A 27,223-nucleotide genomic window follows, 5' to 3' on the forward strand; every position below is an offset into this window, starting at 1 on the left:
GATACTATGGACAAACCCACAGTAAATCGCCGGTCTACGTCTGGCGTCTCTCGCCACGTCCTGCACCCATGCCTTCACTTGCCTCCACGTGTCCCGCTCCACTCCTGCCGCCTCACACCTCGCAAGGTACTTCCACGCCAGCATTGGCGGAAATTGCAAAGATCAGCTACGACTTCAGTCGCGACTGGAGAAGGTGAGCGCAATCCTGTGGGTGCTTGAAGGTTCTTGTGGGCCCCCCTTCTTCCTCCGCCGCTAATCTGACGTCGGTTTCCTGCGTCACTATAAATAGAGGTAGCCGTTCTTTTCCTGTTCCTTTCATCCGTACTATTCGAAGTCACATAAATGGTGCCCGGCGAGCAAGTTCACCGCGCCCCGGCTGCTCAGGTCCATCCTTGGTCCCTCTCTAACAACCCCGTGTCTGCGATGCAGCCCTACACAGCGCTCCCTGTCAGTGGCGTCGCCCGCCTTCCCGGCGATCTGCCCCCTCACCTCCTTGGCGAGGTCGCACTCGCGCTCCAGCTCTTCCTCCCCTGCGACGACGACTCTTCCCCTGACTTCTCGGCGGCCGACGTGTTCGGCAGCGACGATTTCCGTATGTACGAGTTCAAGGTCCGGCGGTGCCCCGGCAGGCGGTCGCACGACTGGACCAAGTGTCCCTACGCTCACCCAGGCGAGAAGGCCCGTCGTCGCGACCCGCGGAGGTTCCATTACACCGGCACCCCCTGCCCTGACTTTCGCCGAGACGGAGATTGTCACCGCGGCGAGGACTGCGAGTACGCCCATGGCGTGTTCGAAAGCTGGCTCCACCCGTCGCATTACCGGACGCAACCATGCAAGGACGGAAGCGCTTGCCTCCGCCGCGTGTGCTTCTTTGCACACTCCCAGGAGGAGCTTCGCATCATCCTGTCCACGAGTCCAACATCGCCTGGCAAGGGTGGCACCGTAACTCTGCTGTCTGAGTCTCCGAAGTCTACTTTGGCGCCTCCCGCCATGTCGCCGCGGTCTGATGGATCTTCGCCGCCCTTGTCGCCTATGGCGATGGACGAGATGATGGGGGCGATGACCAAGCTGAGGCTGAGCAAGTTGAGATCTGTGACGCCGTTTGGAACGAGGAGAAGGGCGTGGTTCTCAGCATCTCCTGCAAGGACCCTTCTCCCGCCAGAAACCCGAGATGTAGCAGAGAAAGCAGTGCGTGCTCCTTGGCTTTTGACAGCGAAGCTTCTTGAGTGCCGGAGGAGAGAGGAGGAGAAGGAAGCAGCGGAGACGGTGCCCGACTTGGGATGGGTATCAGAACTGGTAAAGGATTGAAGTGGACTATCAAATTGAAGTATCAAGTTCTGCATTGACGACGTCGTCGATTGGTACATAAATAAAGAAGAGGAGCTTGTGAATAATTTGAACCTGGAGAATAAAAAAAAGACATTTTTGGGGTTGAAAACCCCCTCTTTTTTAGGAACTGTGAAACAACACCGATCTTTATTTCATGTCAACAAGTTCTCTAAACCTGAAATTTCTATCCAACTCATTGCTGTAAAGAGTTCGATCAATCAGAATTGTTGCATCTTATTTCATGTATGGAGTTTCTGCATCTGAAATTTTATGTTGAATGTTCAATCAGAAAACAGTACGTCTTTCTTTCGTGAAGAACTGTTGTCGCATCAATTCATCCCGTATTTCACGTTAACAAATTCTGAGTATCTGCAAATAATAGCATCCTACAAAAATTTAACTATGATATTACCATACATACATGTTAATCATAAGACTTTTATCTTCTTACAGTATAATATTCACTGCAAAAACTATGTTTCTTTTGCTGTGATGAACTCCGTATCATAAGACTTTTATGGTTTGATAGTCAGCCGTTGCTTCTAGTTGCCATCTGCCCATCCATATTGCATAATATGTAATAATAATCAGAAGAAAAAAAAAGAAAAACAAAAGTGTTCTGGCGAGACAGCCGCCTTTGGTTTTGAGCTTCTCCAGGGACATTATTCTACTTCAGACAGTAACATTTGGTATTTAATAATTAAATATCGCTTTCCTCTCACACTTTTGCAGATGAACGAAGAAGAATATGAACATGTCCGTCCAAAAGTTATATATTCCAGCATTTCATCGTCACAGGTTACTTTGGATGATACCGCTGGCAAATCTGAATCAGGTGGCCGCGGTAACGCAAACCATGGGCGAAACATTACGACAGTTTGTGTTTAATATATTAATCTGTAACAAATATCGTAAAAAACAATGCTTCAAATACTGACTGTGATGCCTTGAGTCAAAAATAATAATAATAAAAGTGTGCTCTATCGAATATTTTATTTTAAAAATATTTTTTATTTTGATATTATTATAATAATTATTGATATTTTTTTAATGTATAGTAAAGATTCGATAACTAATGTAATATTTAAAAGTTATCGAATAACTGTTACAATATTATTATTTTTATTTTCAATATTATTAATATTAGTTACTTAGTAACTTTTATAATTATTTTAAGTAATTTTAATTAATCTAAAATGATTTTGATGAAGACATGAAGTTTAAATTATTTTAATTAAATTGATAAAAAAAGTATTTGATATAATAATGTTAAAAATTTAGAGTTCAAGATTTTAAGATTTAGGATTTAACTATAACTACTGATAATTGTTACAAACTTATATTATCTACAAGTAATTATTATAACATAAATACTTTTTAACCATTAACAAATTATTTAAATTTTATTAAAATTATTTTAAAACAAGTATAACAACTATTAATTAATTAGTTACTATAATAATACTACAATATATATTATAGTAGTTACAAAATAATTTTTAAAGGTTATATCAACTACTCAATAGCTACTTTAATAATGTTAAAATAAAAGATATTCTTGAAATAAAATATCTAACAGAATTTCTTTTTGATTTTTTTTTAAAAGATTTTGATGATTTACACATCCTTTTAATTTTTGCCTATGAATATTAGTTTAATTATAAAACGAATGAATTAAAATAGTTATTTTTACTGAAATTGAACTTACACGTGTCCAACTTAGGAATGAAAGTGTGAATGAATTTACCGTCTTAAACTCGCATTTTGATACTCGAAAAATTATTAAAACGAAATGACAATTTTTATTACTAATGTGCCGACATTACTCATAGTGAGATGATCATCTTTAATAAATATATATATATATATATATATATATATATATATATTTAATATATATATATATATATATATATATACTAAATAAGATTGACATTGACTTTTATAGAATAAAATAATTATTTTGATTAAAATGAAGCTCAGGTTTAGATATGAGAGTACAAGTTTACGGAAGCCCAAGAAGCTAAGCACATTGCTGATCTTAAGCTTGCATTTTGTTTTGAGGTTTATTAACAAGATTACTCAAAGAGAAAGTTTGAAGGAATTGATGGTTCTTAGGACCTCTAAATTTATTGGTGGTATCCTACTTAAATTTTTAATACCATTTCACCTAAACGACGAACTCACACTGCTCAAAACAAAAGTTTATCATGTGAAGATGAGATTTTAGGATCTCGATCCAAAAGCATTTTGTCGCTATATATCACATTTGCATTTTGACTTGTATTAAATAGTCATCTCACTTTGATAAATATATAATGCTTAAAATGTAAATTTGAGACCAATAAGACTCACACATACATTCCATTTAAACCATGTCAATTGAAATTAGTTTTAAATTAATATCAAATAATTATTTCATTATATAATTTGAGTTATGGAACAACTATTTTTTTAGATTTATTTTCCTTGTTATTCCTTTTTCCCCCTTTCATATTCTTTTCTTCCCTTTCCCTTCTTAATTATTCCCCTCAATTAGCATAACTGCAAATTAGTAATATAATTAACCTTGTTGCCGTATAAACAATTGGTATATATCATTTATGTACTTATACAAACAAATAACATGTCCATGTCAAGTCAATTAATTAATTACTTTGCATATATATGAACTAATTAACATTTAGTTCTAATAAAGTGGAAGCCAAAAAAATTAGGCCAAGTCAAGGAGATCACTATCACACTTGCAAGTGCACTTAATTAAATCCAACAAACTTGTGTTAAAATAACATAAATATGCAACTCAAGTTTGTATGATAGTTATGTTCCATCAAATTTTGATAGCAAGCACCCAACAACATGATACAAAACTTGTCACTTCAAGTAATTACAATTGATAAATAATTTTCTAAGAGAATGAATAGAAATATTGATTATATTGTGTGTGTGTATTTCACTTAGTACTTAATGACAATTTTACCAAACCACGCTATTTGCATTTAATTTTTTTAATTATATATATTTTTATTCTAGATTTTCTTTGATTTTTTCAAGTTCTCTTCAGATCTAAATTTAAGCTGATTTGTAAACTATTACAAGTAATTTGGTTAAGAAACAAAATTAGATGATTAATTTTTTTTTTCTAATTTATGCATATTATTAAGGGTTCTATTATAACTTAATTTTTCTTGATTGTGAAAATTTAACTAACAGACTTATATGTACTAATCAACTGGTATTTTAGAAATGATAATAGTTAATTCTAAAGTTAATTAAACATACAAAATGCAAAAATTAAGTATATGAGAGACCATTTACTCATGATTTTAAATTTTAAAAAAATCATTAGGGTTGAATATTCTAAAGACGAATATTTTGCTAAAAATGATTGGATTTATGGTATTTTGGAAACTTAAAAATTAATGGTAGTTTTTAAAAAAAAAAATTTATGTTGGAGCGTGATTTGGTCCTTGTTGGTCCAATTTGAAACTTGCAATTTAAAAATTAGTCACAAGGCATCGGCTTAAGTCATAAACAACTCTATTAATTATTTTCTTAATTTTTCCGTATTTTTCTACTATTTATTATTTGTTACAATTCATGTATTAAGTTTTTCGAACCAACTAATCTTAGGATGATCCGACCAAGATTTTTATTTATTTTTCCAATTCAAGTACTCAACTTGACCCATATATGCTTCATACTTTTTCTATTAAAGAGTATAATCTTGCACCAGTTGAGATTTGGCCTATGATACTTTGGATATCTCTCGTATGTCTTTATCACAACATTGTTACTTTTCTTATATTTGTAAAAAAAAAAAATAATAATAACCTCAAGTACCACTCTACTTCAAGGTTTTATGGGAAAGTAAATCATGAGATTGAATGACCTCCCAAGGTAGAGAAATTAATTTTTCAATGCAAGGATATACATCCATGATTATGAAGATTCAAATCTTACTTTATTATTATAAATTTATCATCCGATAATCAACTTGATCATGTCAGTGGGAACTAATTTTCTTATATTTGTTTCTCTAGAAAGAGAGAGACAGAAAGAAGCATTCAAAGAAAATTTGGAGAGAGGGGCTGATGAGCTCATATATGCCTTTTTAGGCTTTCAGTGAGTAATGATCACGAGGAAGACGAGTTCAAACTTCAAAAGCGCCTGCAGAAGCAATTGGAATTAATAAAAATGGAATCAGCCATCGATCCCCGGCCCACTGACTGAGAAAATTAAACACTTTAATTAGTCTTCATATTTAAGTAATCGTCATGGCTTAATTAGTCAAAAGCGACAAGTAATTAAGTAATTTGGAGGGTGGGTTACATCTATCAATTAATGAATGGGACTTAATTAATTTATCTATGGCATTTAAGTCGACCATTAATTGGGATTTGTCGAAGCTGAAAGAGACGCGGTTGGGGTGGGGTCGAGGCATGGGCATAGCGTGGAATATTAGCTTACTCCGTGAATACATACATCCTCATTCTTCTAATTAGATCGATATTTCTACGCAGTTAATGAGAAGTTTCTTCATACTCGATAGGGATTAGTTAATGAGAAGAACAGTCTAATTCTTTCTTTGTTAGGCCCTTGAATGAATTAATCCTTGTTAATCTTATATATATATATATAGTTTTAATTACTGAGCTCAAGACGCTGTGTTCATGTCGAACGAAGATGAAACCTTGGAAAGCAATAACGAGCTAGCTACGTGTAGATTAAACACGACAAACAAACAAACAAACAGAAACAAACAAAGCGAAATCAACAACTTGTTCATCGACTGGGTGGGTCAGGTTCCTAATTGGCGTGACGACCAACTCCGAGGCTGCCGAAGCACCATTATATTCATCGATCGCCATAGCAGCCATCGTCATCCACCTTCACGTTTCCACTGTTATTTTTAAATACTTCAGCACCTCTGATCGAGTCTGACTGATGCCTTCCCATGCTTCAGAGACTTCTTCCCTGTGCGTACGTGTTTACATATATGCTCATGGCTCGAATCAAACTTGATCGGTTAGTTTGCTAGCTTAGGGGGGTTGCTTGCCATGGAAGATAATTAAAGTTGTCGATGCCAGGAAGAAGTCGTAGACCTGTCTTTATAAAATGCACGGACCGAGCAAAAGGTCCTAGTGGGTCAAGAAGGCTGCCATTTTTGATCTCCCTGTTACTGCGAGCTCTCTTTCTCTCTCTCTCTCTTCCCTTCTCCCCTGTTTCTTGCCATCGAGCAGTAGCTTGGTTTTGAGGTGGACCATCGATGGGGAGAGCGCCATGCTGTGACAAGGCCAACGTGAAGAGAGGGCCGTGGTCGCCGGAGGAGGACGTGGTTCTCCGGAGTTACATGGAGAAGCACGGCACCGGTGGCAACTGGATTGCTCTGCCCCAGAAAGCAGGTTTTGATCATAATTTCTTCCTCCTGACCTTCGTTTGTTTTCGGAGTTTTCTCTGCTTTGCATTCGCGTCAAAATCCTGTCTCTTACTGAAAAGGACGAGCAATCATGGTTTCTGTCAAACAAAATTTGTTCTGGAGGGTTAAATTGTGGGGATTTGCCCTCAACAACCTGTTTCTTACAGCACAAAAAATTCACGATTTTGTGGGTTAATTATTTATTTCAGGACTCAATCGCTGCGGGAAGAGCTGCCGTTTGAGATGGCTCAACTATCTCAGGCCTGACATCAAGCACGGTGGGTTCACAGAGGAAGAAGATAACATCATTTGCTCTCTCTACATAAAACTAGGCAGCAGGTGATGAACCAAACCATCTCCCAACAGTTTAATTGCCGATCAATCTACCCACCTCAATTATCTCTGCTATTCTATCCTAAATCTTGAAATTAGGTGGTCGATCATCGCCTCCCATCTCCGCGGAAGAACAGACAACGACGTGAAGAACTACTGGAACACCAAGCTGAAGAAGAAGCTGATCACGTCAAGTAACAACGACGCCGTGAAGAAGAATCCGTCTGCAACTTCACCGCCTGCTTTGCTCCACGCTGTCGCCGTCAAATCGGAGTCCAAGAACAGCTACACCTCGGATCCCATCTCCAAGCTGTATTCACCACCATTGTCCTCCTCCAATCACTTGAGCTCCATGATTAACGATCAAGAAGGCTCCGTGTCTTCGTCCACCGTCACAGCCGACGACGGCAGCGGCAGCAGCAAGGCCGGCGAGGAAGATATGCTGCTGTCGGAATTTGACTTGGGATTTCTGAGTGAGCTGCTGGGTGGTTACGGGGACGAGGAGATGCCGCCTCCTCTTCTTTGGACCGCCTCAGAGCTCAGATATTCTTAGCAATGGCGTGAACTCCTGTTGAAGCTCAATTTGGTGATCAATTAACAGAGAGTAGTTCTTGATTATATTAGTGTACATGTTTGTTTTTTTTTCTTAATTAGATTTGAGGTTGTATATGGGAGAACCTCTGTGGTAGATGTGTCGACTAGCAAAAATTATCAATTAATTGAGAAATATAATCCCAATAAGTTGTCATAAAATTCTTTAGGTGCTAAAAATGGGAATTTTTACATTTTACAAATGAACTGTAAAATCAACAGTAATGCATTAAAGCAAAACACAGAGCACAAGGAGACCGATCAAGCATAAGAGGAGTTGAGTTCAGCCACAAACAGGGCCTTGTTCTCGATATAATCCAAGAACTCTTGACTATTTCTGTGGTCGATCTTGTTCATCCATGGAAGTTTAAGTACATGTATTTTGTGGATTCATCTATTGTGCAACGAAATGTGCGTGACTTTAAAGTCGATGGTCAGCAAGATCGACTGGACTGGTCGGCGAGGGGGTGTTCATGAGAGTTGCATGGGTGCTGAAATGGCCTTGTTCTCAATAAATTCAAAGGCGATGATGATGATTAGATAAAATGACAAGAAATGGCCGCGGAAGAATCTTCCTTGCTCGTATATTTTCTTTATTGACTCCCTTGTCTTCCTTCCACACTTACTTTTTTCTTTTATCTTTCAGCAATGTTGACATTGGAATGCACCGATGCCTCGTTTATAATTTTTTACAAATTTTTGGGATCTGGAGATTATTTTTTGGCGATGGAAATGGCCAAGGATCAGCTTCGAGGAAGTTTCGCCTGTGTGGAACATATCAATGAAATAACTAGAAACAAGACTAACTAGAAGCCGTTTACTCATGAATTCTAGAGAAAATGATTATATATATATATAAATCCCAAAGAAATTGAATGGATGATAGATCTCTCTTATCCATCTTTGTTTTGGTGGGAATCTCTTATACATCGTTTTTAATTCTGAGTCACCCTCGCTCATTTAAATATTCACATGAACTCTAACAAAATAATACGCCGTCCGTAGTGGTCAATACTAAAATCCTAGCCGCCCTCGTGAGCATCAAACTAACATTAAACCTCCCTCGTCCTTAAATTCCAATATAGAGTTCATGATCATCAATCAAGCAGGTAAGTTGATTGACTAGTCGAGCCAAATTGATGGTGAAACAAATTGCAACCGAGTGGGTTTTGCTAGTCGAATTGAACGAAGCAAGAAGAAGCGTTTTCTAATTCCAAGCTCTCCTTCAGCTCCATCACAACATAGGCAATACTTGCCTTCTTATTGTAGCCTTGCTATGTGCAACACAATGTTAGATCAGTAGCTTTCCAAGTGGAATTCATGTTCTCAATATTCTCTCCGGCGATCCTTTGGTGTGTCCACTCAACTAAACTAATAGAAGTGTTCATAGTTCTCAGTATCTGAGGCTGTGGCCTGTGATCAACTCAAGGATAATTACTCCAAAGCTAGAAGTTAAACACAAAATCCAGTACATGTTACTGGAAATACTGCATTAGTTTGTAGTAATCTACACATTTCTTTAAGTTATACAGGGTCTTCTAGTCAAGTAATCTAGCAATTAATCTCCTCAACAGGATGTGTTGCTAAAACGAAGTCAGATGACATTTCAGCACGAAATTGTTTCATGCCTTGTGCGATCTTGAAAGCAATTGAACATTGTTTTCCAAGTCCCTGACTGTGGAAGACGAGACCAAATCTGCCTTAGACAGGCTGCTTTTCAGATAAGGAACCTTGTGACTTTACAATTTAACTCAACTCGTAGGGTGTCAAAGGTTTCTCCGATGAACATTCGTGCAAGATAACATTTTTAAACAATCACAAAAATGACACCTAACTAAGCCAGCAAGCACTTCGGGAGTTATTGCCAAGAGAATGGCTTGAAGCTATTGTCGTAAAACAGCATTTAAAAAAAATGATAATCCCAGTTAGTCTCATTGACTATCTATGGCCCCACGAAAATTTCCCACCGACCACTAGGGTAAATCGGAAAGCGTAAAACAGCATTTAAACAATCAACAACAGATGCTTTAGATCTTGCCAATTCAAAAGTTTAGTTGTCACTCTCATTATAATCTCTACATCCGTGCCTATTAACACACTGTTGGACGGGAAAGTGAGTGCTCTCGTGTCTGAATCAAGAGAATCAGACACCAGATAGGAAGTCCTAGTAGGTCAGGTGGACCGAGGGGCAGGAAGTCCTAGTAGCGATCAAAGTAGGTCGGATGGAGAGGGGCAGAAAATCCTAGTTGCGACTAGGCAGAAAGTCATAGTAGGTCGGATCAGAAAATCCTATTGCGACTAGACAAAAAGTCCTAGGTGTGACAGAGAGATGAAAGATATCTCTAGTAGGTCGAGTGGATCGAGGGACAGGAAGTCCTAGTAGGTCGGATGGACCGAGGGGCAAGAAGTCCTGATGGGTCGAGGATTCAAACATCGAATGGAAGATTTCCGTTTGAGAGGGTTTGTGGTCCTTTGTTTGAGGGGGATTGTTGGGTTACAAAGGTACAAACATAGTCCCACATCTAAAACACATGGAAAAGATCATGGGTTTAAAAGGATGAAAGATATCTCCATTGGGATGAAACCTTTTGGGGAGAGCCCAAGAACAAAGCCATAAGGGTTTAGGTGTGGACAATATCATACCATTGTGGAGATGCAGACATCCTTGGGGACCCAACACTTTCAAACAACATACTCTTGGAAAGAAAGACAAGATAAAACAAATCCACCTTGAACCTTCCTGTGATAAGTTTACCTTGCTACTGTAGCATAGGCTGGCGGTGATTCGACTTCAAAAGCACCACTGATTGTACTGGTCTGTGTTATTTGAGTTATAGAACCCCTAGAATAAGCACACTCTAATTCCAAACTCTCATTTAGCTCCATAACATCACGAGCCATAGTTGGCCTCTGATGGTAATCTTGTTGCATTGCAATGCTAGATCAGTAGCCTTCCAAATGGAATTTACATCGTACCCCCTTCCTAAATTTCTATCAACGATGTTCTCGATATTCTCTTGGGAATGTCTTTGGCGTACTCACTGAACTAAAATAATAGTGTTTGTCATAGTTCGCACCATAGGAGGTTGGCCTGTGATCAACTCGAGAATAATCACTCCAAAGCTATAGACATCACTCTTCACACTGAGTTGGTTGGAAGAAGAGTACCTAAGAGCATTAGCATAGCTGACTTAACAGTAGAAAAATATTGAAACAACGGAAACAACACTCTAAGCAAATGAGAATGTACACCAGCAACTGCAGTGATTTAACCAATCTCTGTATTAGGTTATATCCTGATTAAAACAGTTTTGGAAGATGCGAGTTATTTTAGGTCAACCTTCGATAATAACTGACATTCGCATTAAAGAGAATTATCTGGTGATCAAAAGCAGAGAGTTGTTTGTATAAAAGAAATATAAGAAAAGTAGAAGAGCTAATGGATTTAAAAGAAGGAATTCCTACAAACAATGCAAAAGATCTCTCGATACTAACTAATGATGCCTAAATAAACACTCACAATAGACCATCTTTTACAGAATTGAGATCCAATGTTGTGTCAACTCTAACAAGACTTGTTTGTGGATTCTTCCCATAAACAGTTTCTACTGACCTATGATTGACTTGGCTGCTTAATCATGAGAACGTACTGGATTTATTAAGACCTGTTATCTGGTATATATTGTAAATTATATATATTTAAATATTCTAAAAATGAGCATATCAATCAGTAACCTACTAGTCCATGCGGCACCAATGAGTTGGAGGTCCAAGCTTAACAGGGTCGTCAGCTACAATACATATATTGTATATTAGAATATATATTTGAATATTCTAAAAATAAACATATCAATCCGTAACCCACTAGTCCAATTGGTGCCTATGAATTGGAGGTTCAATCTTGACTGGGTCATCAACTATGCCTACTGTACATCATTTTTCATAGTATTTCATTGGGTGGGTCTTTTATCTTCCTATCTTCAGAAAACTGAATCAAGTATCTTGTTTCTTCCCTGTTCAGAAACTCTCAGCCCTCTATCATCAAGCAGTTTATGATATTTGAAAACATTCCTCATAAGTATAATTGCACAGTAAGATGGTACTCTTTCCATTCAAGTTTTCCAATTTCTACAGTGTTGTTAAGTTCCTTTCAATATTCAAGTTTATGTATATAAATGGGCCAAAAGAAAATGAAAAGAGAGAGCAATAATCTTACTCTGGATCAAGATACCCAGGGGTACGAACCACTGCAGATACATCAGGTATATGAGTATGGTTGTCCAGGTTGAAAGGCATTGACAACCCGAAGTCTGCTACTTTGGCCTCTAGACTTTCACTTTGCAGGATATTCGAACTCTTCACATCTCTATGAATGAGTGGAGGATTGCATGCAGTGTGAAATACTCCAGTCCTGCATATTGTTAAGCTCATGATATTGGGATGAAAAGGATAACAAAAGATCCATTAAGTGATCAAGGATGGATAGACTAACAAACCCTATGCAGCTCCAATTGCAATGTTAAGACGATGCGCCCAACTGTAAGTAGCATTACCATGACTTTTACCTATTTAAGACAATTAGATTAAGCATTAACTTGACTAGTGAAATATGGGCATATTTATGTTATTGTATCCCCAAACAGTTGGCACCGACATGGCTTAATGATGATGATAAACAATTATTTTATTTAACTAAATATAGATGTATCAATTAACCAAACATACATCAGGCCAATTTTGTGTCACTGTATTCCCAAATAGTTGGTGCTAACATGGTTCGATGATGATTATGATGATAAACAATTACTTGAATTGGACTGGATAGCAAGTATATCATTTCACCAAAACATCATATGACAATATGGTAAAATCAAACATTATTAAGTTTTATTTGACAAGACATGATTATGTAAAATTAAACAAAACAAAGTGCAACATTGGAGAAAGAAATATGTTGGCTACAGATCAGTCCAGATTCAAGATTTAAAGCAAACCAGATGAAATGTGTGATTCAAACCTGTAAGATGATCTTGTAGGGTTCCTTGTGGCATGTACTCATAGATAAGTGCCAGATTATCCCCCCCATGCAGTAGCCAAGCAAAGAAACAAGATTCTTATGATGAATCCTTGTCAAGTTTTGAGCCTGTTACACTAACCACAGTAAATGAAAATTAAGGGGAAGGACATTAATTCTTGAGGATCCAGAAATAGACAATAGCTAGAAATGAGGAAGATCCATAACATATGGACAGAAGTTTAGTTAAATAAAAGATCCATATGAAAATTACTGATAGGCCAAAAGAAATCTAGACCCTGGACCAGCTTTTTTGTGTTAATATCTCTTACAGTCAGCACTGACCATTGGAAATAAAGCATAAGCTTGTGACAACTAACATTCTAGTTCCAATAATATATTAATCAATCTTCACAACAGAGCAGCACTTCTAATAAGAACTCAACTACTAAAGCATTAACTAGAGTTGGACTGGTTACCTCAGCACGAAACTGTTTCATGCCTTGTGAAGATGATTGAGATAGTATCTTGAAGGCAACTTCAACATTGTTTTCTAAGTTCCCATGGAAGACAGGACCAAATCCACCTTTGCCGAGCTGCTTTTCAAAGTTATTAGTTATTTTCTCCAGCTCCTCGTATGTAAACCCACAGCTCTTAATGGGCAAAGGACTTCTTTTAGTATCATTTTCTTTCCTAAGTTGCAGAGTATTGGAGTAGGTGGTTCTATTTGATCCTTTAAATACGAGGACGAAAAGTTATGCTGCTAGTGATTGCCCATTGTATCCAAATTGAAAAAGAAATGTCATCAATACAGAATCATACTTTCCCAAACACCTACCTTGTTTTCTTCTCACTATACATACTATGAATGTCCCCACAACGAGAAGTAAAGCCACTGAACCAGCACAAATAATTGCATTAATAGCAACACTTGAAAGCTGCTTCTTTTCTACTCCACATGACGTTCCGCCAGGACAAAGATTTGGATTGCCTCCTTGACTAAGCATCAATTATGTATTAGTACATTTTTGAACAAAAGTAGGGCACCTAAGTATTGTAACAATACCCAGTATGGACAAGAGTGAAAAACATAACTCATATATATATAGTCAAACCAGAGCACATTTGGGTTCACCTTCACAAGACAGGAACTTCTTTTGTAAATAATGATTAAATGAGAATCTCATAGATGAGGCTCCCATGCCAATTGGAATATGTCAATCTTCTTAATGCTTAGTTGAGATTTGCTCATTCAAGCCCCCCAACAAATTTTCACAAAAGGCTAAACTTTAGATGATCTTACTTTTTTTCCCCTCTGTTTTAACTTTTCATCTACAACTATCTAAGTTATGTAGCAAAAGATTCATGTGCTGATATACGTTTTAATATTGTTGATAATCCCATTACTACTCAGGTAAGCTGAACACATCAACTAGCAACACGTTGATGTACTACTCAAATTGTTCATGCACATCCACAGCTCATTTCAGGTGGTAAAACTTTGAAGCCTTAGCAAGCAGTTTCTTAACCTTAGACTGCTAACAGGAGACTTCTTTAACAGCTAGGAGAAAGTGTCATGAATGTCAATCAATACAGAGACACAAACCTGAATACCATATTCTGTTTTTGAAGAAGAGAATTAGGGATTGTTCCAGTAAGATTGTTGCCGGTCAAATTTCTCCAAGATGTCAAAACTCAAGTTATGCATTATTTCACCCATCACAAGTTGTACTATCCTTACAGGATTCGGAGAGATGACAATGCTCCTAGAGCATCCGGTATTTCTCCAGTTAGGTTGTTGTAAGACAAGTCACTGAAATGGAAAGTCGATAAACAATTAAAATAACAATGAAAGATAATAAAACCAGCCATAAAAATGTTAAAACTCCACAGGAAAAGATCCAGATAAACCATACAAGGGTATGCGGAACAACTAAAATGAACAACATAAATAACTTCACAAACCATAAAAATAAAAATACCCTTCCTCATCAAGATGATTGTGAAGAATAAGTTAGACCAAATCAATTTGCTTAAATCATAACTTTCAAATAATGGTTGATCTTCAATATTCTAGTACAACAAATGGGTTCCATGTACCTTAACTTGGATATGAACAATATTCCTCAATATTTCAACATGAAAACTCAATGTCTAAAGGAGTTCTAAGTATAACGATAGAAGTTTTTCTCGCACAATTGCAATAGATTCAAGATCTCCAGCTAGCAAATTGTAATAGATGGCGTAATGACATTAATCATGTCGTTGAATCATTATCACTTCGAACAAAGATCTACAATCATGTAATGATCCAAAGCAGAGAAGTAAGAACAGAGACGGGAAGAACATCAAACACCTCGCCTGCAACCTGGTTACCAGCTACCGTTTATTGTCCCCTGTTACAGAGTGAGCTTGAGCAGAACTCCAATTAAGAATCCCCCTTATCAATCATCATCGATTTTGTTGACTAAGAATGTTTGAAACTGGTGGCGATGGGGATGACAACAAACAAGACGAGGATGAGAAGGAAGATGATGGCGATGCAGAGCCACTTGCGGCTGCTCCTCTGGTACTCCTTGGCGGACTTGAGCTCCTTGGTGCCGTCCTTGACGTAGTGAGCGGCGCTGGCGACGTGATGCTCAATGTCATCCATCTGCTCCCCCTGCGCCTCCACCATCACCGCCATGTCCAGGAAAACCTGGTGCAGCTCCAGCAGGCTCCGCTCCACCTCCTTCGCGGCGTCGTGTCGGTCCTGGATCTCCTGCACCGCAGCCGCCACGATCCCACGCCCCTGCTCCAGCATCGCCTTCCTCATCATCCCCTCGCTGTCCCCGTCGGCGATAATCCGCTCAATCACCTCCTCCGACGCCGCCTCCCCCGTCAGCGTGAAGTAGCGCCGCTCCACAGTCTCCCGGTACTCCGCCATCATCCTCTGCCGCAGCGCCTGGAACTCCATCATCATCTCCTTGAGCTTCTTCCGAAGCCCGTTGGTGACGGCGGTTCGGGTCCGGTCAACGGGCGTGCCCTCCCGGCAGCCAGACAGCCGCCGGTTTGCGGCGTTGGAGCGGTCCATGGACTCAAGGCGGCCGCGGATGTCGCGGGCCGTCTTCAGAACCTGGACGATGTCGGCGTTGATCCGGTCGCGGAGGTGGCGGAGGGCCTCCGGCTTGTGAGTCGACTTGCTCTCCTCGTTGGCGGCCTGGAGACGCGCGAGGAGATCGCGGACAGACGCCATCTCCTCCTTCACAAGCTCCGCCTCCTCGAAGAACTGGAGCAGGTGGCCGTCAGCGCTGGCGGCCGCCATCTCGATGGCCGCTTCGACCTCCCCACCGCCCGATTCGAGGTCCTTGAGGACCTCCTTCTTGAGATCTGCATAGCTGTAGAAGGATTTGGTCATGAGGTTGTTCATCTTTCTCTCCTGGTCTTTTGCTACCGAATCTCTCGTTGTTTCGGATGCAATGAGAGAGGGGAGGAACGGAAAGAAGAGTTAAAGGAGAGAAGTGCAACGGTCATGAGACAGGGAGGGTTAAAGGAGAGAAGTGCAACGGTCATGAGACAGGGAGACTTCCCAACGGGTATATGTTTGAAATGCTATCTCCCCGAACCCTAAACCGTCGCACACTTTTGAACAAATATTAATTTTTTAAATAAATAAATATAATAATAATAAATAAATAAATTAAATCATTAGATAGAAAATGAGAATTTCTCTCTAAAAATCAAATTGAGTTCAAACTAAACCCAATAAACCTAAAGATAAAGACTACATTAATTCAAATCGAACCTAGTATAAAGTTTAAATCGATTCGATCAATTTAAAATACGAATTAGAATTTATCTCTTCCACCGCCGTCGCCTGCCTCTTTCCGAGATTCCAATCGCCCTCGTTTGTGTTTTCCTCAATCCCTCCGCGCAGCTTGTCCGTCTCGCTTGCCGGCGTGGCGCCTTCAATCGAAGAACTGTCCCTTTCTTATTTTCTCACCTGTTTCTCCATATTCCCTTCCCCAACCTTCGTCGAGGACCAGCGCTGCTCCCCTCCCTACTTTGAACAGGTCGTAAACAACATAAAGCTTAGGTACTTACATATTTTGGAACCAATTAGCACTTGAATTTTGGCCTTTCTTTTCTCAAGAATGTAATCCTCTCCCTTTGTTCTCCTCCATTCTTCTTTCCAGCAACACGAGCAACAATCTCTCTTCCTCGAGCAGCACCTCGCCTTGCTGTTTTTTTTTGTCATTGTTCTAGCCAACAGCAACCCTAGTTCCTTAGAAGAAAGGTATATTTTTATGTTAATCAATTTATAGTTAGGATAAATAAATAATTAGATTATGATGAATATTTCATTTAGGAATAGAAAATATTACAAAGAAAGTGAAATTAAAAAAGATTATTCAATTTCGAATTGTAAATAATATTTAGATTTTTATGCTATTATTATTATTGAATAATATTTTGATTATTTGAGTTATTTTGATATTATGTGTAGATACTGATTCAAGTAGAGAGCACGGTGATCTGCTGACATTCGAAGTTTTTTATATACATAAAACGTGAGTACATTCTGTCTTTGACTCCTATATTCCCTTGTACATAACAAATATATTAAATGGATTATATATACTAATATAATTATTTTTTAAAAGAAAAAGGATTAAAATAATATTTAAAATAGTGAAATAGAGTTAAAATAATTAAATCATTGGAGGAATAAATAATTGATTTAATTCATGTTCACACATAGGTTCATCTGGGGATTAAGATAGAAAAGAGTGTTTTAAAAATTAAATGGTTGTTCTGACTTATTCTTCCGTTGATATTTGTCTTTAAATTGTTTGATCTTTTATATTCCATATTGTTGATATTGTTTCTAATTGATACTTGCCCTTTATTTGCAAATCTTATGATGATATTTTAATTAATAAATAAAATTTATGTTAGTCGTTCAGACTAATCGAGAAGTTACTAATTGAGAAAATAATAATTGTGATAAAAAAATAAAGTGAAATAATAAAGATAAGAATAGAAAATATTAAAAAGTGATAACTATGAATCTAGTTTTATACCAGAGGATTGAATCGTACACTTGAGTAGTGGTGGCGTGATGTAGCCCTCGGTCTAAAGCACCTGACCGCCCATATATGTTGTGGTAGTGCGGAGGCCCGTGATCAGTGTTTATCATGTCTTTCATGGGTGAGGGCTTTTAGTCCGTATGTTAGATAACATATGTGACGATATATTCTGAGGAGACTGTTAGCCTATATATGTGACATTATTACACTTTGATGATATTGGCTCTAGTAGTTTACTTTTTAATTGATTTATATCATTGATACAGATATACATGTTGATATCACAAGATTATGATATTTATTCATGTTGAGATTATATTGTTGATGATTTATATATATTTTAATTAAATAATAAGAATTGAGAAGTTATCATAATTGATGATAATAAATGATAATTAAGTTGAGATACGAAATTCATATATAAAAATATTATCTGATTTTAGATAATGATATATAATATATAAATATAATGGATATATATATATATATATAAACGGTTGGCTAACTGTCTACATTCTTTATCCTCCAGTTTTGTAGGTGCAGACTTGATACTATATTTGATTCAACTTTTCTTAGAGTTGCTCAGAGATCTTGACGTACTGATTTCTGATTTGATTTATTTTTATTTTGCTGTATTTACGTTTGTGATTTATTTGTATAGTTTTATTGTCTATGAAGATTATGATGTACATATAGTTGATATGTTTAAATGATTCTTTATATCTTATCTCTTTTATTTTATTGTCATCGAAGGGGTACCTTTTAGTGTGTGAAAAATGACACCTTCGGAGCATGACAATAACTCCAGCCAATTGTGTTCGTTCGTTACAAAATTGCAATCGTGCCATCGACTGATTTTACTAACCATCCGTTATTATTAGTATTTTAATAATAAAAATAAAAAACAGTTGTATATATACAGGCACCCTTCTGATAATTTATGCTTATCAAAACAAAATCACATTAAATAGACAGATAAGTTCTCTACTATTCTAAACTTGCTGCAGGCTGTGGAATTTGCCTGACACTACAGCATTGAACTCTTCAGAACTCGACAGCAAGAAGCACGGATCAGCTGAGCTGATCAGTAACACAAATCTAAAATAGTGGAATGCTTTACTCGAGTTCTCCAGAGCCCTCACTATTAATATTTATTTCTTCATTTATGTTCTAGTTAATTAACAACTGTTCTTTTGTGGATCCAACGTTGCAAATCTTATACAAAGATATATGCAAATATTAATCAATGTGGCCATGTTTGGAAGTAACTGCCCATCTATATCCACATCACATACTGTCTCCGTTTGCAAATGCCAACATGGAAAGGACCTGAACCCAGCCAATTCCAGCTGTGTGTTGGGTCCAATGACAGCATCACACCTACCATACCATCCCTCCGCCCAATCCTATTACAACCTGCTAAATTAGTAGATAATCATCATTAAGGGCACAGATAATTTGACGGGTATATAGAGGTTAACGAGGTGGAAGCAGATACTGTCGGCGTTATAAAGAGATTAACTTGAGTTTGGGCATTGGGAGAGTGATGGATCCTTGCCCATTCGTCCGGCTCGTAGTAGAGTCTCTTGCGTTGAAGTTGCCGCCGGTGGCGAAGATCGCCGTCCCCGGCGTTCACCCCTCCTCGACCACCTGCTTTTGCTCCATCCGTCTCCAAGACTTCCCCGCACAAACCGCTCCTCTCCCCCTCGCCCTTGGCCCCACGTCGTCGGGCACTAACATGATGGACGTCGCCGGCATCGCCACTCCCGCTTCGTCGTCTCGAGTCGTCATCAGCCTCGATCCGGCTGCGTTACAGAGGATGTCGGGGCGGCCAGCGATCCTGACCGTGGTGGTCTACGCGGGCCGGAGCGGGAAGTACTCCTGCGCGCTTGCCTCGGGCCGGAGGCTGCTGGGCCAGGTGAGGGTGGCGGTGGACCTGGAGGCGACGGCGGGGCGAGCGGCGGTGGTGCAGAGCGGATGGGTCAGCATGGGGAGCGGGCAACGCGCCGCGCGGCTCCACTTGGTGGTGCGGACCGAGCCTGACCCAAGGTTCGTGTTCCAGTTCGGCGGCGAGCCGGAGTGCAGCCCGGTGGTGTATCAAATCCAGGGAGCAGGCGGCAGCGGCGGCGGCGGCAGTGGGATCATTCGCCAGCCAGTGTTCAGTTGCAGGTTCTCCGCCGATCGCCGGCGGACCGACAGAGCCAGGTGCAAACGTCGCGCGACGAATCTGTTGGGTTAATTTTCTTTGATTTCTGTGTTCTGGTGACGAAATTTTCTTTAACTGCCGAGAAAAATATCCTCTAGATTTTCCTGATGAAATGTTCATTAAAATTAAAAATTATCTTCCTCCAAAAAGCATATTAAAAAGTATCTGATTGCTGTCAATTTCCCAGTAGTTTGACTGGGACAAGATTCCCACATCAAGGGATTAATTTTGTGTTACTACGAATTCATCGACGAGGACTAATTAATTCAATTTTCCACAGTCCACTGCAAACAAAGTTTGGTGTTCAAAGATGCTTCTTTGGTTCGTTCGCCGGTGAAGGAGAGAACGAGAGGCGCGAGCAGCGCAAGGGATGGACCGTCACCATCCACGACCTCTCGGGTTCTCCGGTGGCGGCTGCCTCGGTGATCACGCCTTTCGTCCCATCTCCCGGCTCCGACCGCGTGTCCCGTTCCAACCCGGGCGCGTGGCTCATCCTGCGCGCCGTCGGGCCCTCCACCGCGAACTGGAAGCCGTGGGGCCGCCTCGAGGCCTGGCTCGAGCGCGGGTCCCACGACGCCGTCGGCTACCGCTTCGAGCTCGTGCCCGACGCCGGAACCAGCAACGCCTGCACCCCTGCCACCGAGTCGTCCTCGAGTATCAGCGTCCGGCGAGGCGGTGAGTTCCGCATCGATACCGGCGTCGACGGCGGTGGGTTCGTGACGGCGGCGACTGCGGAGGGGCAGGGGAAAGTAAGCCGTCCGACGGTCCAAGTGGCGGCGCAGCACGTCGCGTGCATGGCGGACGTGGCGTTGTTCGTAGCTCTGGCGGCGGCCGTTGATCTCAGCATGGACGCGTGTCAGCCGTTCAGTCAGAAACTGCGCAGGGAGCTTTGCCAACGACGGTAGGGGTAGGTAGGTCGCTTAATGAGTTTCTCAAATTTTGAGATTTTTTTTAACCCTCAGAAATGGAATTTTGTGAGGGAGAAAGGATGAGTTTACTTTGATCATCTACTTTAAACTTTTTTTTGATTGAAATTTGATTTATGATAACTGTTTATGTTTTAAACGATGATAGTTTCTTTTAGAAAATAATGGCCGCAGTTTCTAAAACATGAATTTATAAAGGCAAAAAAAAATACAAATCTTCTTCAGTAGGAGATTGAAATCCTCTGGATGCGGTTGCGCAAGCTGTCGAGTTCAAATATCTTGTTCAAGCACCACCAATCGTTCGTCGAAGTTGATAATTTTGTTTTTCTCTTTTTGTATTTTTGAATGTTGCAATGTCTTGCTGATCGATGAACAGTAGAAGTATTCTAATTCGTAATAATAAGTAATTTTGATTCTTGACTTGCTCCATGCACTACGCCACTTTGCAAAAATTAAGTCTCCTCCTGCATCTTTTGTCCTTTCCTCCACTTCTTCGCATTGCAGAATCGAAACTCATCTTGTCCGGTACTTCTTCTTTTATTCCATTTGTGGGGAAGGTTGGGTTTTGTGAATTTGCTGTTTAAATTCAGAGAGAAAGAATTGAGGATTTGATCCATTAAAAAAAAATCCTTCAAGGGAGATGAGGAAGGTGCTAGTAGGGACCGCGGTGATCTGCGCAGCGGCGGCGGCCGTGGCCGTGACGGCGATCGTGGTACAGCACCGGAGGCGGAACAACAGGCGATGGGCTCGCGCCGCCGCGTTGTTGAAGGAGCTCGAGGAGCAATGCGCCACGCCCACCGAAAAGCTCAAGGAGGTGGCCGATGCGATGACGAAGGAGATGTACGCCGGGCTCGAGTCCGAGGACGGGAGCTCGCTCAAGATGCTCATTAGCTTTGTGGATAGACTCCCCACCGGGTACGACCTATCCCTCCATTGGGGGAAAAAATGTTCTCTTTGCGCCCTTGTGATTGATTCATCGTAGATCCAACTTGATTGCCACATTGACAGGGATGAGAGGGGATTGTTCTACGCCTTGGACCTTGGAGGCACCAACTTCCGCGTACTGCGCGTACAATTAGGGGGCAAGGAAGGGCGTGTTGTGAAGCAAGAGTGTAAGGAGGTATCGATCCCTCAAGATTTGATGATTGGTAGTTCAGATGTAAGTCCAGCGTTCGTTCTATTCTTTCTTCCTCAAAGATCAAGTTTGGGTTCCAATCTGATTCGACTGCTTGTTCTTGGCTTTATTATGTTTCTAGGAATTATTTGATTTCATTGCTTCAGCTTTAGCACAGTTTGTTGCTTCTGAAGGTGAGGATTTTCACCTTCCTGAAGGCAAGCAGAGAGAACTTGGCTTTACCTTCTCATTTCCAGTCAAGCAAACCTCAATTGCTTCCGGCATTCTCATTAAGTGGACAAAGCGCTTCAATATAAAGAGCACGGTCTGTTTGCCTTTCTCTTTGATATAATTATGTTCCGTGTTTTAATTTCATATGTGTGCTGGTTATTTGTTAGTTGGCCAAAATATGATGAATAAGTTGTTTTGAACTCAATTGTTGCTGAGATAAAAATGATGTGTTAACAAGGAACACTTTTTTTGGGAAATACATACCTTTGCAAAAAAATAATAATAATCAAATCATTCCATTGCCTATGAAGGAGAATTGTAAATCCCACCAAAAGGGGGTTAATCCATGTAGGGTTGTAAACGAACCAAGCTGAGCCAAGTTTTATGGTGTTCAAGTTTATTTGATAAGGTAATCGAGCCAAGCCGAGCCTAAAATGAACTATGTCTTTGAAATAATTGTTCAAGCGTGACTTGATTTCTTTTTTATGAGCTTGAGTTTGTTCGTTTAGATGTTATCAAACTCTCAATTAGCTTGTTTGATTTTTTGAAACTTTTACATTTTAAGCTTGTTGGTTGGTTATTGACTTTGATAATACAAATTTGTTTGTTCATTTTGAAAGTTTATTTGTTTATTTAGCATATTGATAAGAGTTTTATTGACAAACATGGTTCATGAATATTGTTCACGAATATTGTTCGCAAACATTAATGAGTTGTATGCATATGTGTTCAAGCTTGTTTGTTTAGTTTAACGAGTTATTCAAGCTTGTTCATTTAATTGATCTTGTATGTATTGAACGAACGTAAACAAATTCTTACCAAACCGAACACGAAACTTGTTCACGAACATTTGGTTCATTTAGAGCCCTAAATCCATGAACCAGGTAGAAGGGAAAGATTAAGATTAATTTCCTTCTTGGGTAGTCCCTTCTATCTTATTTATTATTCATAGAAGATAAATTGTCTGAGGAGAAAAATGAATCTAGTCAATAGTCGTGTAGCACCTTATCTAGGAAACATCTTTTGACAAGCCTCGATCTCCTATAATCATACCATCCATGATATCCTGGCTGTGACTAACATCCTAGCCTAAAAAAAATGACAAAGTAAATTAATGTCCATACAGTGTGACAAGTTTTCGCTATTGAGATTTGCTACTTAAGACAAGTCATTTCCATCAGTCTTGAAGATCTAACAACATATTCTGAGTCTATAGAAGACTAAAATCTTATGCAAAATTTAATTTACCTTTTGTATAGTCTACTTTATTGAAAGATTGAGGTATCATTTTGCATCAAGCATTTTCTATAGTAAAAAGAAATCATAGTTTAAAATTTCAAAGAGATTATTTTGTACTTTTTTTTGGTCAGGTAGCATTAGCATGAGCCTAAAACATCAGCATAGATGTAATACTTGCTATGATACCCCATTTTGTTTTTTTATTTAGTCATTATGCATTTTGACATAGTTCTGTTTGTGAAGGCAGGTTGGTGAGGATGTGGTGGGCGAACTGACTAAGGCCCTGAAGAGACAGGGTCTTGATATGCAAGTTACAGCTTTGGTTAGCTCCATTCTATTTTTGCTATTAATTTCATTGAGATTCATTTTTTCATGATATATCATATAGATGAAAATCAAGTACACAGTTAACTTTTTGATGCAGGTTAATGATACAGTTGGAACACTTGCTGGTGGCGTCTATGATGATAAAGATGTTGTTGCGGGTATCATACTAGGCACTGGCACAAATGCAGCATATGTGGAGCGTGCTGATGCAATTAAGAAATGGCAAGGTCCACTTCCTAACTCGGGAGAAATGGTAAGGACTCCTTGATGGAGTATAACTTTAATGGGAGCTGATTCTGAAATGCTTGTCTTGCAAATCCAAGCTCAATGCAGTTTTTTTACTAGCATTGAGATTGTCATGGATCATATCATGGTACATCAACAAACCTTTTTACCTGTTAGATGTTTTCTTAAGGCAATTTACTTGTATTGTAGGTCATTAACATGGAGTGGGGAAACTTTCGCTCCTCCCATCTCCCAATAACAGATTATGATCAAGCACTTGATGCTGAAAGTTTGAACCCTGGTGAACAGGTCATAACTGGAACATTTCTCTCTGGCTATTTAACTTTTCTCTTCCTGTTTTATGTGATTTGTTAATTTTGAGATTTGTCTAATCATTTACAGACCTATGAGAAGCTAATTTCTGGAATGTATTTGGGTGAAATAGTCCGAAGAGTTCTATTGAGATTGGCTGTAGAAGCTGCCTTATTTGGGGAGGAAGTTCCTTCACAACTTAAAGTTCCTTTTGTTCTACGGTATGTTATTCATGGCCATTTTTAGGATAATAGCATACGGTAATTACTAGTTTCTTGTGATGCAAATATGTCTCATTCTTATTTATTTGTTTTATATACACTTCTTTTCTCAATGTGTATGATCGTTAGCCCTTTCAAATGTTTTCCATTTCCACAATTATGCTTCTCAACTATCATTTTATTATTATGCTTCCTTGCAAATACCAATTGCTATTTGATGCCTAAACACAAAATTGTAGCACCTCGACTATTTCAAGGATTAGCCTTTTCCATGGTTTAGACGATACTTATCTCTTCCTTGTTGGAGCTTAATTTGGAAATATTGTTGTAGCAATCAGTCATCTTGTTTCTGAAAGATTTTGTAATGTTATTATTACTGCAAAGGTACTTCTGAAAGTAGATTCCATTTAGTTAGCAAATGTATGAGGTTGAACAATATGGTACACTTGGGTAACAAGCATGTTTAGTGGAAACTTCATCATCTCTTTAATATCAGATTGGACTTAATATTTTTGTGCTTTAACCTGTTTCCTATTCTTCATTTTATTATTAATCGATCGCACAAACTTACAAAGCAAAAATGCAATTTATCATAATTTTAGCCTTCTAGAATGTCAACTATAAATCTCATTTAGTATGTATATATCTCAGAACTTGTACTTGTGCAATTAACCTAAATCATAATCTTTTAGTTTAAATGGGTTCTCAGTTTTCAACCTTGACTATGTTAATGTGATTATCATTTGATATTCCTTCTTGAATATGATGTTTCCAATTTCCTGTCGATTCACCATACATACTTGGTCATTGAAATCAGGAAACATCAAAGAAGCTAATTTCGTGATAGTTCATCACTGAGTTGCCATTCTTTTGTTAGTCGCATCCATTTATTAAATATACTATTAATTGCAGGAATAACACATTCTAAAATTCAGTTGCATTTGCATACCTTTATGCTTTTTTGTCCAAAGCATAATCTCTTGTAGTTTTGTGATTTTGAAGGACGCCTGTCATGTCAGCAATGCATCATGATACTTCAGCTGATCTCAAAGTTGTTGGGGCCAAACTGCAGGAGTTCTTAGGGGTCTTGATGCATTCCCGTTCTACCAAACTGATTAAATTTCTATCGATTTAGCATTCACGGATTAGTTACGTTGTTCCTAACTTCTGCAACACTTTCTGGCATTCCAGATCTCCAGCTCTTCCTTGAAAGCAAGGAAAGTGGTTGTCCAAGTCTGCGATATCGTGGCTAAGCGTGGGGCTCGTCTCGCCGCCGCCGGCATGGTCGGCATTCTGAAGAAGCTTGGACACAACAATGGCAAAACGAAGAAAAGGATGGTGTTCGCAATGGACGGCGGGCTATATGAACACTACACTATCTTCAGAGAAAGCTTGCTCGCCGCACTGAAAGAAGTTCTCGGAGAAGAGGCCTCATCTTCTGTGGTGGTCACCATGGCCAATGATGGATCGGGCATTGGAGCTTCTCTTCTTGCAGCATCTCATTCTCGTTACCGTGAAGATTAAAAAATGAATCTCCAATACAAAATCATATTTAAGATTTACCATTTTAATAATTTGATAGTTATTATGGGTGGTTTTAATTTAATACCACAGCAGAGCAATTGAGAGTTCATCTTGATCTTCTTTGTCTCAAAAATAGATGAACTAAATAAGATTGACGAAACGTAATTATTTGAACGAGAATGCAACAGTAATGACCTGTATTACATATAAGTGATTTAATTAACTCCTATTAAATAACTCTATTATCATTTTTTTCTCGAAAAATGAAGATATAATGAATCGATAACATGTGACCATTATTTCAATGGTCGATGACCAACGCACAAGAAGTCTCGTCAATTTTGTGACTTTTTGATCGTCAAAGCCAGCCACCAATATAAGCTTCAAAGTCTCCTCTGATTCAAAACGTTCGGGGACAATTAATCCTACCCACCCAATTTTGTTCTTCAGCTACCTAATTTTCCCAATTTTGAGTAAATCTCCTACATATCTTATAAATATTTATAATTCTGTATTTACAATATCTAAATTATTTAAATTCTATATTTATTTTTATTCCTGAATCCGCCACCAAAAGAAACACTGTAATTAATTTTTCAAAATTCACAGGTCAAAATGAACCGCCGAACCCAATGAGTTTTTGTATTTTCTATTATATAAATCGTCCAACTTTGTAATTATTGGATAATTAAAAAGCGGTGGTTGTGCCATGCACGTCATCAAACGGGCGGAGAGTCCAAAGTCACGTGCGCTCCGACCACGATGTTTTTTTAGCTTATAGAGTTCTTGACGTTAAAATCGAGGGGAAAAAAGGTTTGGTTGAATTTACTAGCGAGGGCATTTAAATGCAATTTTGGAAGAGAAAAAAAAAAAAAAAAGTGAAAACACATGATTCAACGGTCAATATTAGAACAGTGAACTTGGCAAGTTCTCAGTATTATATATAGAAGATCCGAGGGCGCAATCGCACTGGTCGCCGCACGCAGAGACGAGTATCCCTCGTGCCGACGCTCATCTGCGATCGCAATCCCTCCTGCTGGCTCCGATTCACTCACCCAAACGACCGAAATCCAAAAGCGACAGAGAGACAGTCCCCGGTATGCTCACCCTCGCGGTCTTTTTTTAATGCGCACGAAGAATATG

The 27,223-nt window shown here is 39.0% G+C and overlaps 5 protein-coding genes and 1 pseudogene across 5 annotated transcripts; 4 read left to right on the forward strand and 2 right to left on the reverse strand.

The window, feature by feature from the left end:
• Positions 1–332: 332 nt before the first annotated feature.
• Positions 333–1,614, forward strand: LOC141825461 (zinc finger CCCH domain-containing protein 10-like). The gene has a single exon (XM_074712845.1). It carries the CDS (start codon positions 343–345, stop codon positions 1,306–1,308), a length of 966 nt encoding a protein of 321 aa, XP_074568946.1. The 5' UTR covers positions 333–342; the 3' UTR covers positions 1,309–1,614.
• A 4,666-nt stretch (positions 1,615–6,280) lies between these two features.
• Positions 6,281–7,821, forward strand: LOC141824223 (transcription factor RAX2-like). Its single transcript, XM_074711466.1, has 3 exons — positions 6,281–6,734; positions 6,958–7,087; positions 7,181–7,821. Exons 1-3 carry the CDS (start codon positions 6,599–6,601, stop codon positions 7,632–7,634), a joined length of 720 nt encoding a protein of 239 aa, XP_074567567.1. The 5' UTR covers positions 6,281–6,598; the 3' UTR covers positions 7,635–7,821.
• Positions 7,822–10,423: 2,602 nt separating this feature from the next.
• LOC141823011 (putative LRR receptor-like serine/threonine-protein kinase At1g51880) lies at positions 10,424–14,600 on the reverse strand (annotated as a pseudogene).
• A 333-nt stretch (positions 14,601–14,933) lies between these two features.
• LOC141825638 (syntaxin-111-like) lies at positions 14,934–16,102 on the reverse strand. The gene has a single exon (XM_074713024.1). The coding sequence runs from the start codon at positions 16,093–16,095 to the stop codon at positions 15,154–15,156; it is 942 nt and encodes a 313-aa protein (XP_074569125.1). The 5' UTR covers positions 16,096–16,102; the 3' UTR covers positions 14,934–15,153.
• Positions 16,103–19,301: 3,199 nt separating this feature from the next.
• Positions 19,302–20,866, forward strand: LOC141823014 (uncharacterized). Its single transcript, XM_074710293.1, has 2 exons — positions 19,302–19,960; positions 20,242–20,866. The coding sequence occupies exons 1-2, from the start codon at positions 19,302–19,304 to the stop codon at positions 20,864–20,866; spliced, it is 1,284 nt and encodes a 427-aa protein (XP_074566394.1).
• A 483-nt stretch (positions 20,867–21,349) lies between these two features.
• LOC141823287 (hexokinase-2-like) lies at positions 21,350–26,142 on the forward strand. The gene is made up of 9 exons (XM_074710552.1): positions 21,350–21,802; positions 21,896–22,046; positions 22,144–22,326; positions 23,719–23,793; positions 23,896–24,051; positions 24,234–24,332; positions 24,426–24,556; positions 25,559–25,640; positions 25,748–26,142. Exons 1-9 carry the CDS (start codon positions 21,528–21,530, stop codon positions 26,078–26,080), a joined length of 1,485 nt encoding a protein of 494 aa, XP_074566653.1. The 5' UTR covers positions 21,350–21,527; the 3' UTR covers positions 26,081–26,142.
• The last annotated feature ends 1,081 nt before the right edge of the window (positions 26,143–27,223 follow it).

The sequence above is a fragment of the Curcuma longa genome, chromosome 3 (assembly GCF_044706935.1).
Source record: "Curcuma longa cultivar G26 ecotype Majalengka, Jawa Barat chromosome 3, ITB_CL_G26_1.1, whole genome shotgun sequence".
Taxonomy (NCBI): domain Eukaryota; kingdom Viridiplantae; phylum Streptophyta; class Magnoliopsida; order Zingiberales; family Zingiberaceae; genus Curcuma; species Curcuma longa.

Excerpts from the sequence above, each read along its gene's own strand:
- LOC141825638 (XM_074713024.1), bottom strand. The coding sequence starts at position 16,095 with ATGAACAACCTCATGACCAAATCCTTCTACAGCTATGCAGATCTCAAG.
- LOC141823287 (XM_074710552.1), top strand. The coding sequence starts at position 21,528 with ATGAGGAAGGTGCTAGTAGGGACCGCGGTGATCTGCGCAGCGGCGGCG. Across the intron at positions 21,803-21,895 it reads GTGGATAGACTCCCCACCGG|GGATGAGAGGGGATTGTTCT; the intron begins GTACGACCTATC and ends CCACATTGACAG. Across the intron at positions 25,641-25,747 it reads AACTGCAGGAGTTCTTAGGG|ATCTCCAGCTCTTCCTTGAA; the intron begins GTCTTGATGCAT and ends CTGGCATTCCAG.
- LOC141825461 (XM_074712845.1), top strand. The coding sequence starts at position 343 with ATGGTGCCCGGCGAGCAAGTTCACCGCGCCCCGGCTGCTCAGGTCCAT.
- LOC141824223 (XM_074711466.1), top strand. The coding sequence starts at position 6,599 with ATGGGGAGAGCGCCATGCTGTGACAAGGCCAACGTGAAGAGAGGGCCG. Across the intron at positions 6,735-6,957 it reads TGCTCTGCCCCAGAAAGCAG|GACTCAATCGCTGCGGGAAG; the intron begins GTTTTGATCATA and ends TATTTATTTCAG. Across the intron at positions 7,088-7,180 it reads TACATAAAACTAGGCAGCAG|GTGGTCGATCATCGCCTCCC; the intron begins GTGATGAACCAA and ends TCTTGAAATTAG.
- LOC141823014 (XM_074710293.1), top strand. The coding sequence starts at position 19,302 with ATGGATCCTTGCCCATTCGTCCGGCTCGTAGTAGAGTCTCTTGCGTTG. Across the intron at positions 19,961-20,241 it reads CGGCGGACCGACAGAGCCAG|TCCACTGCAAACAAAGTTTG; the intron begins GTGCAAACGTCG and ends AATTTTCCACAG.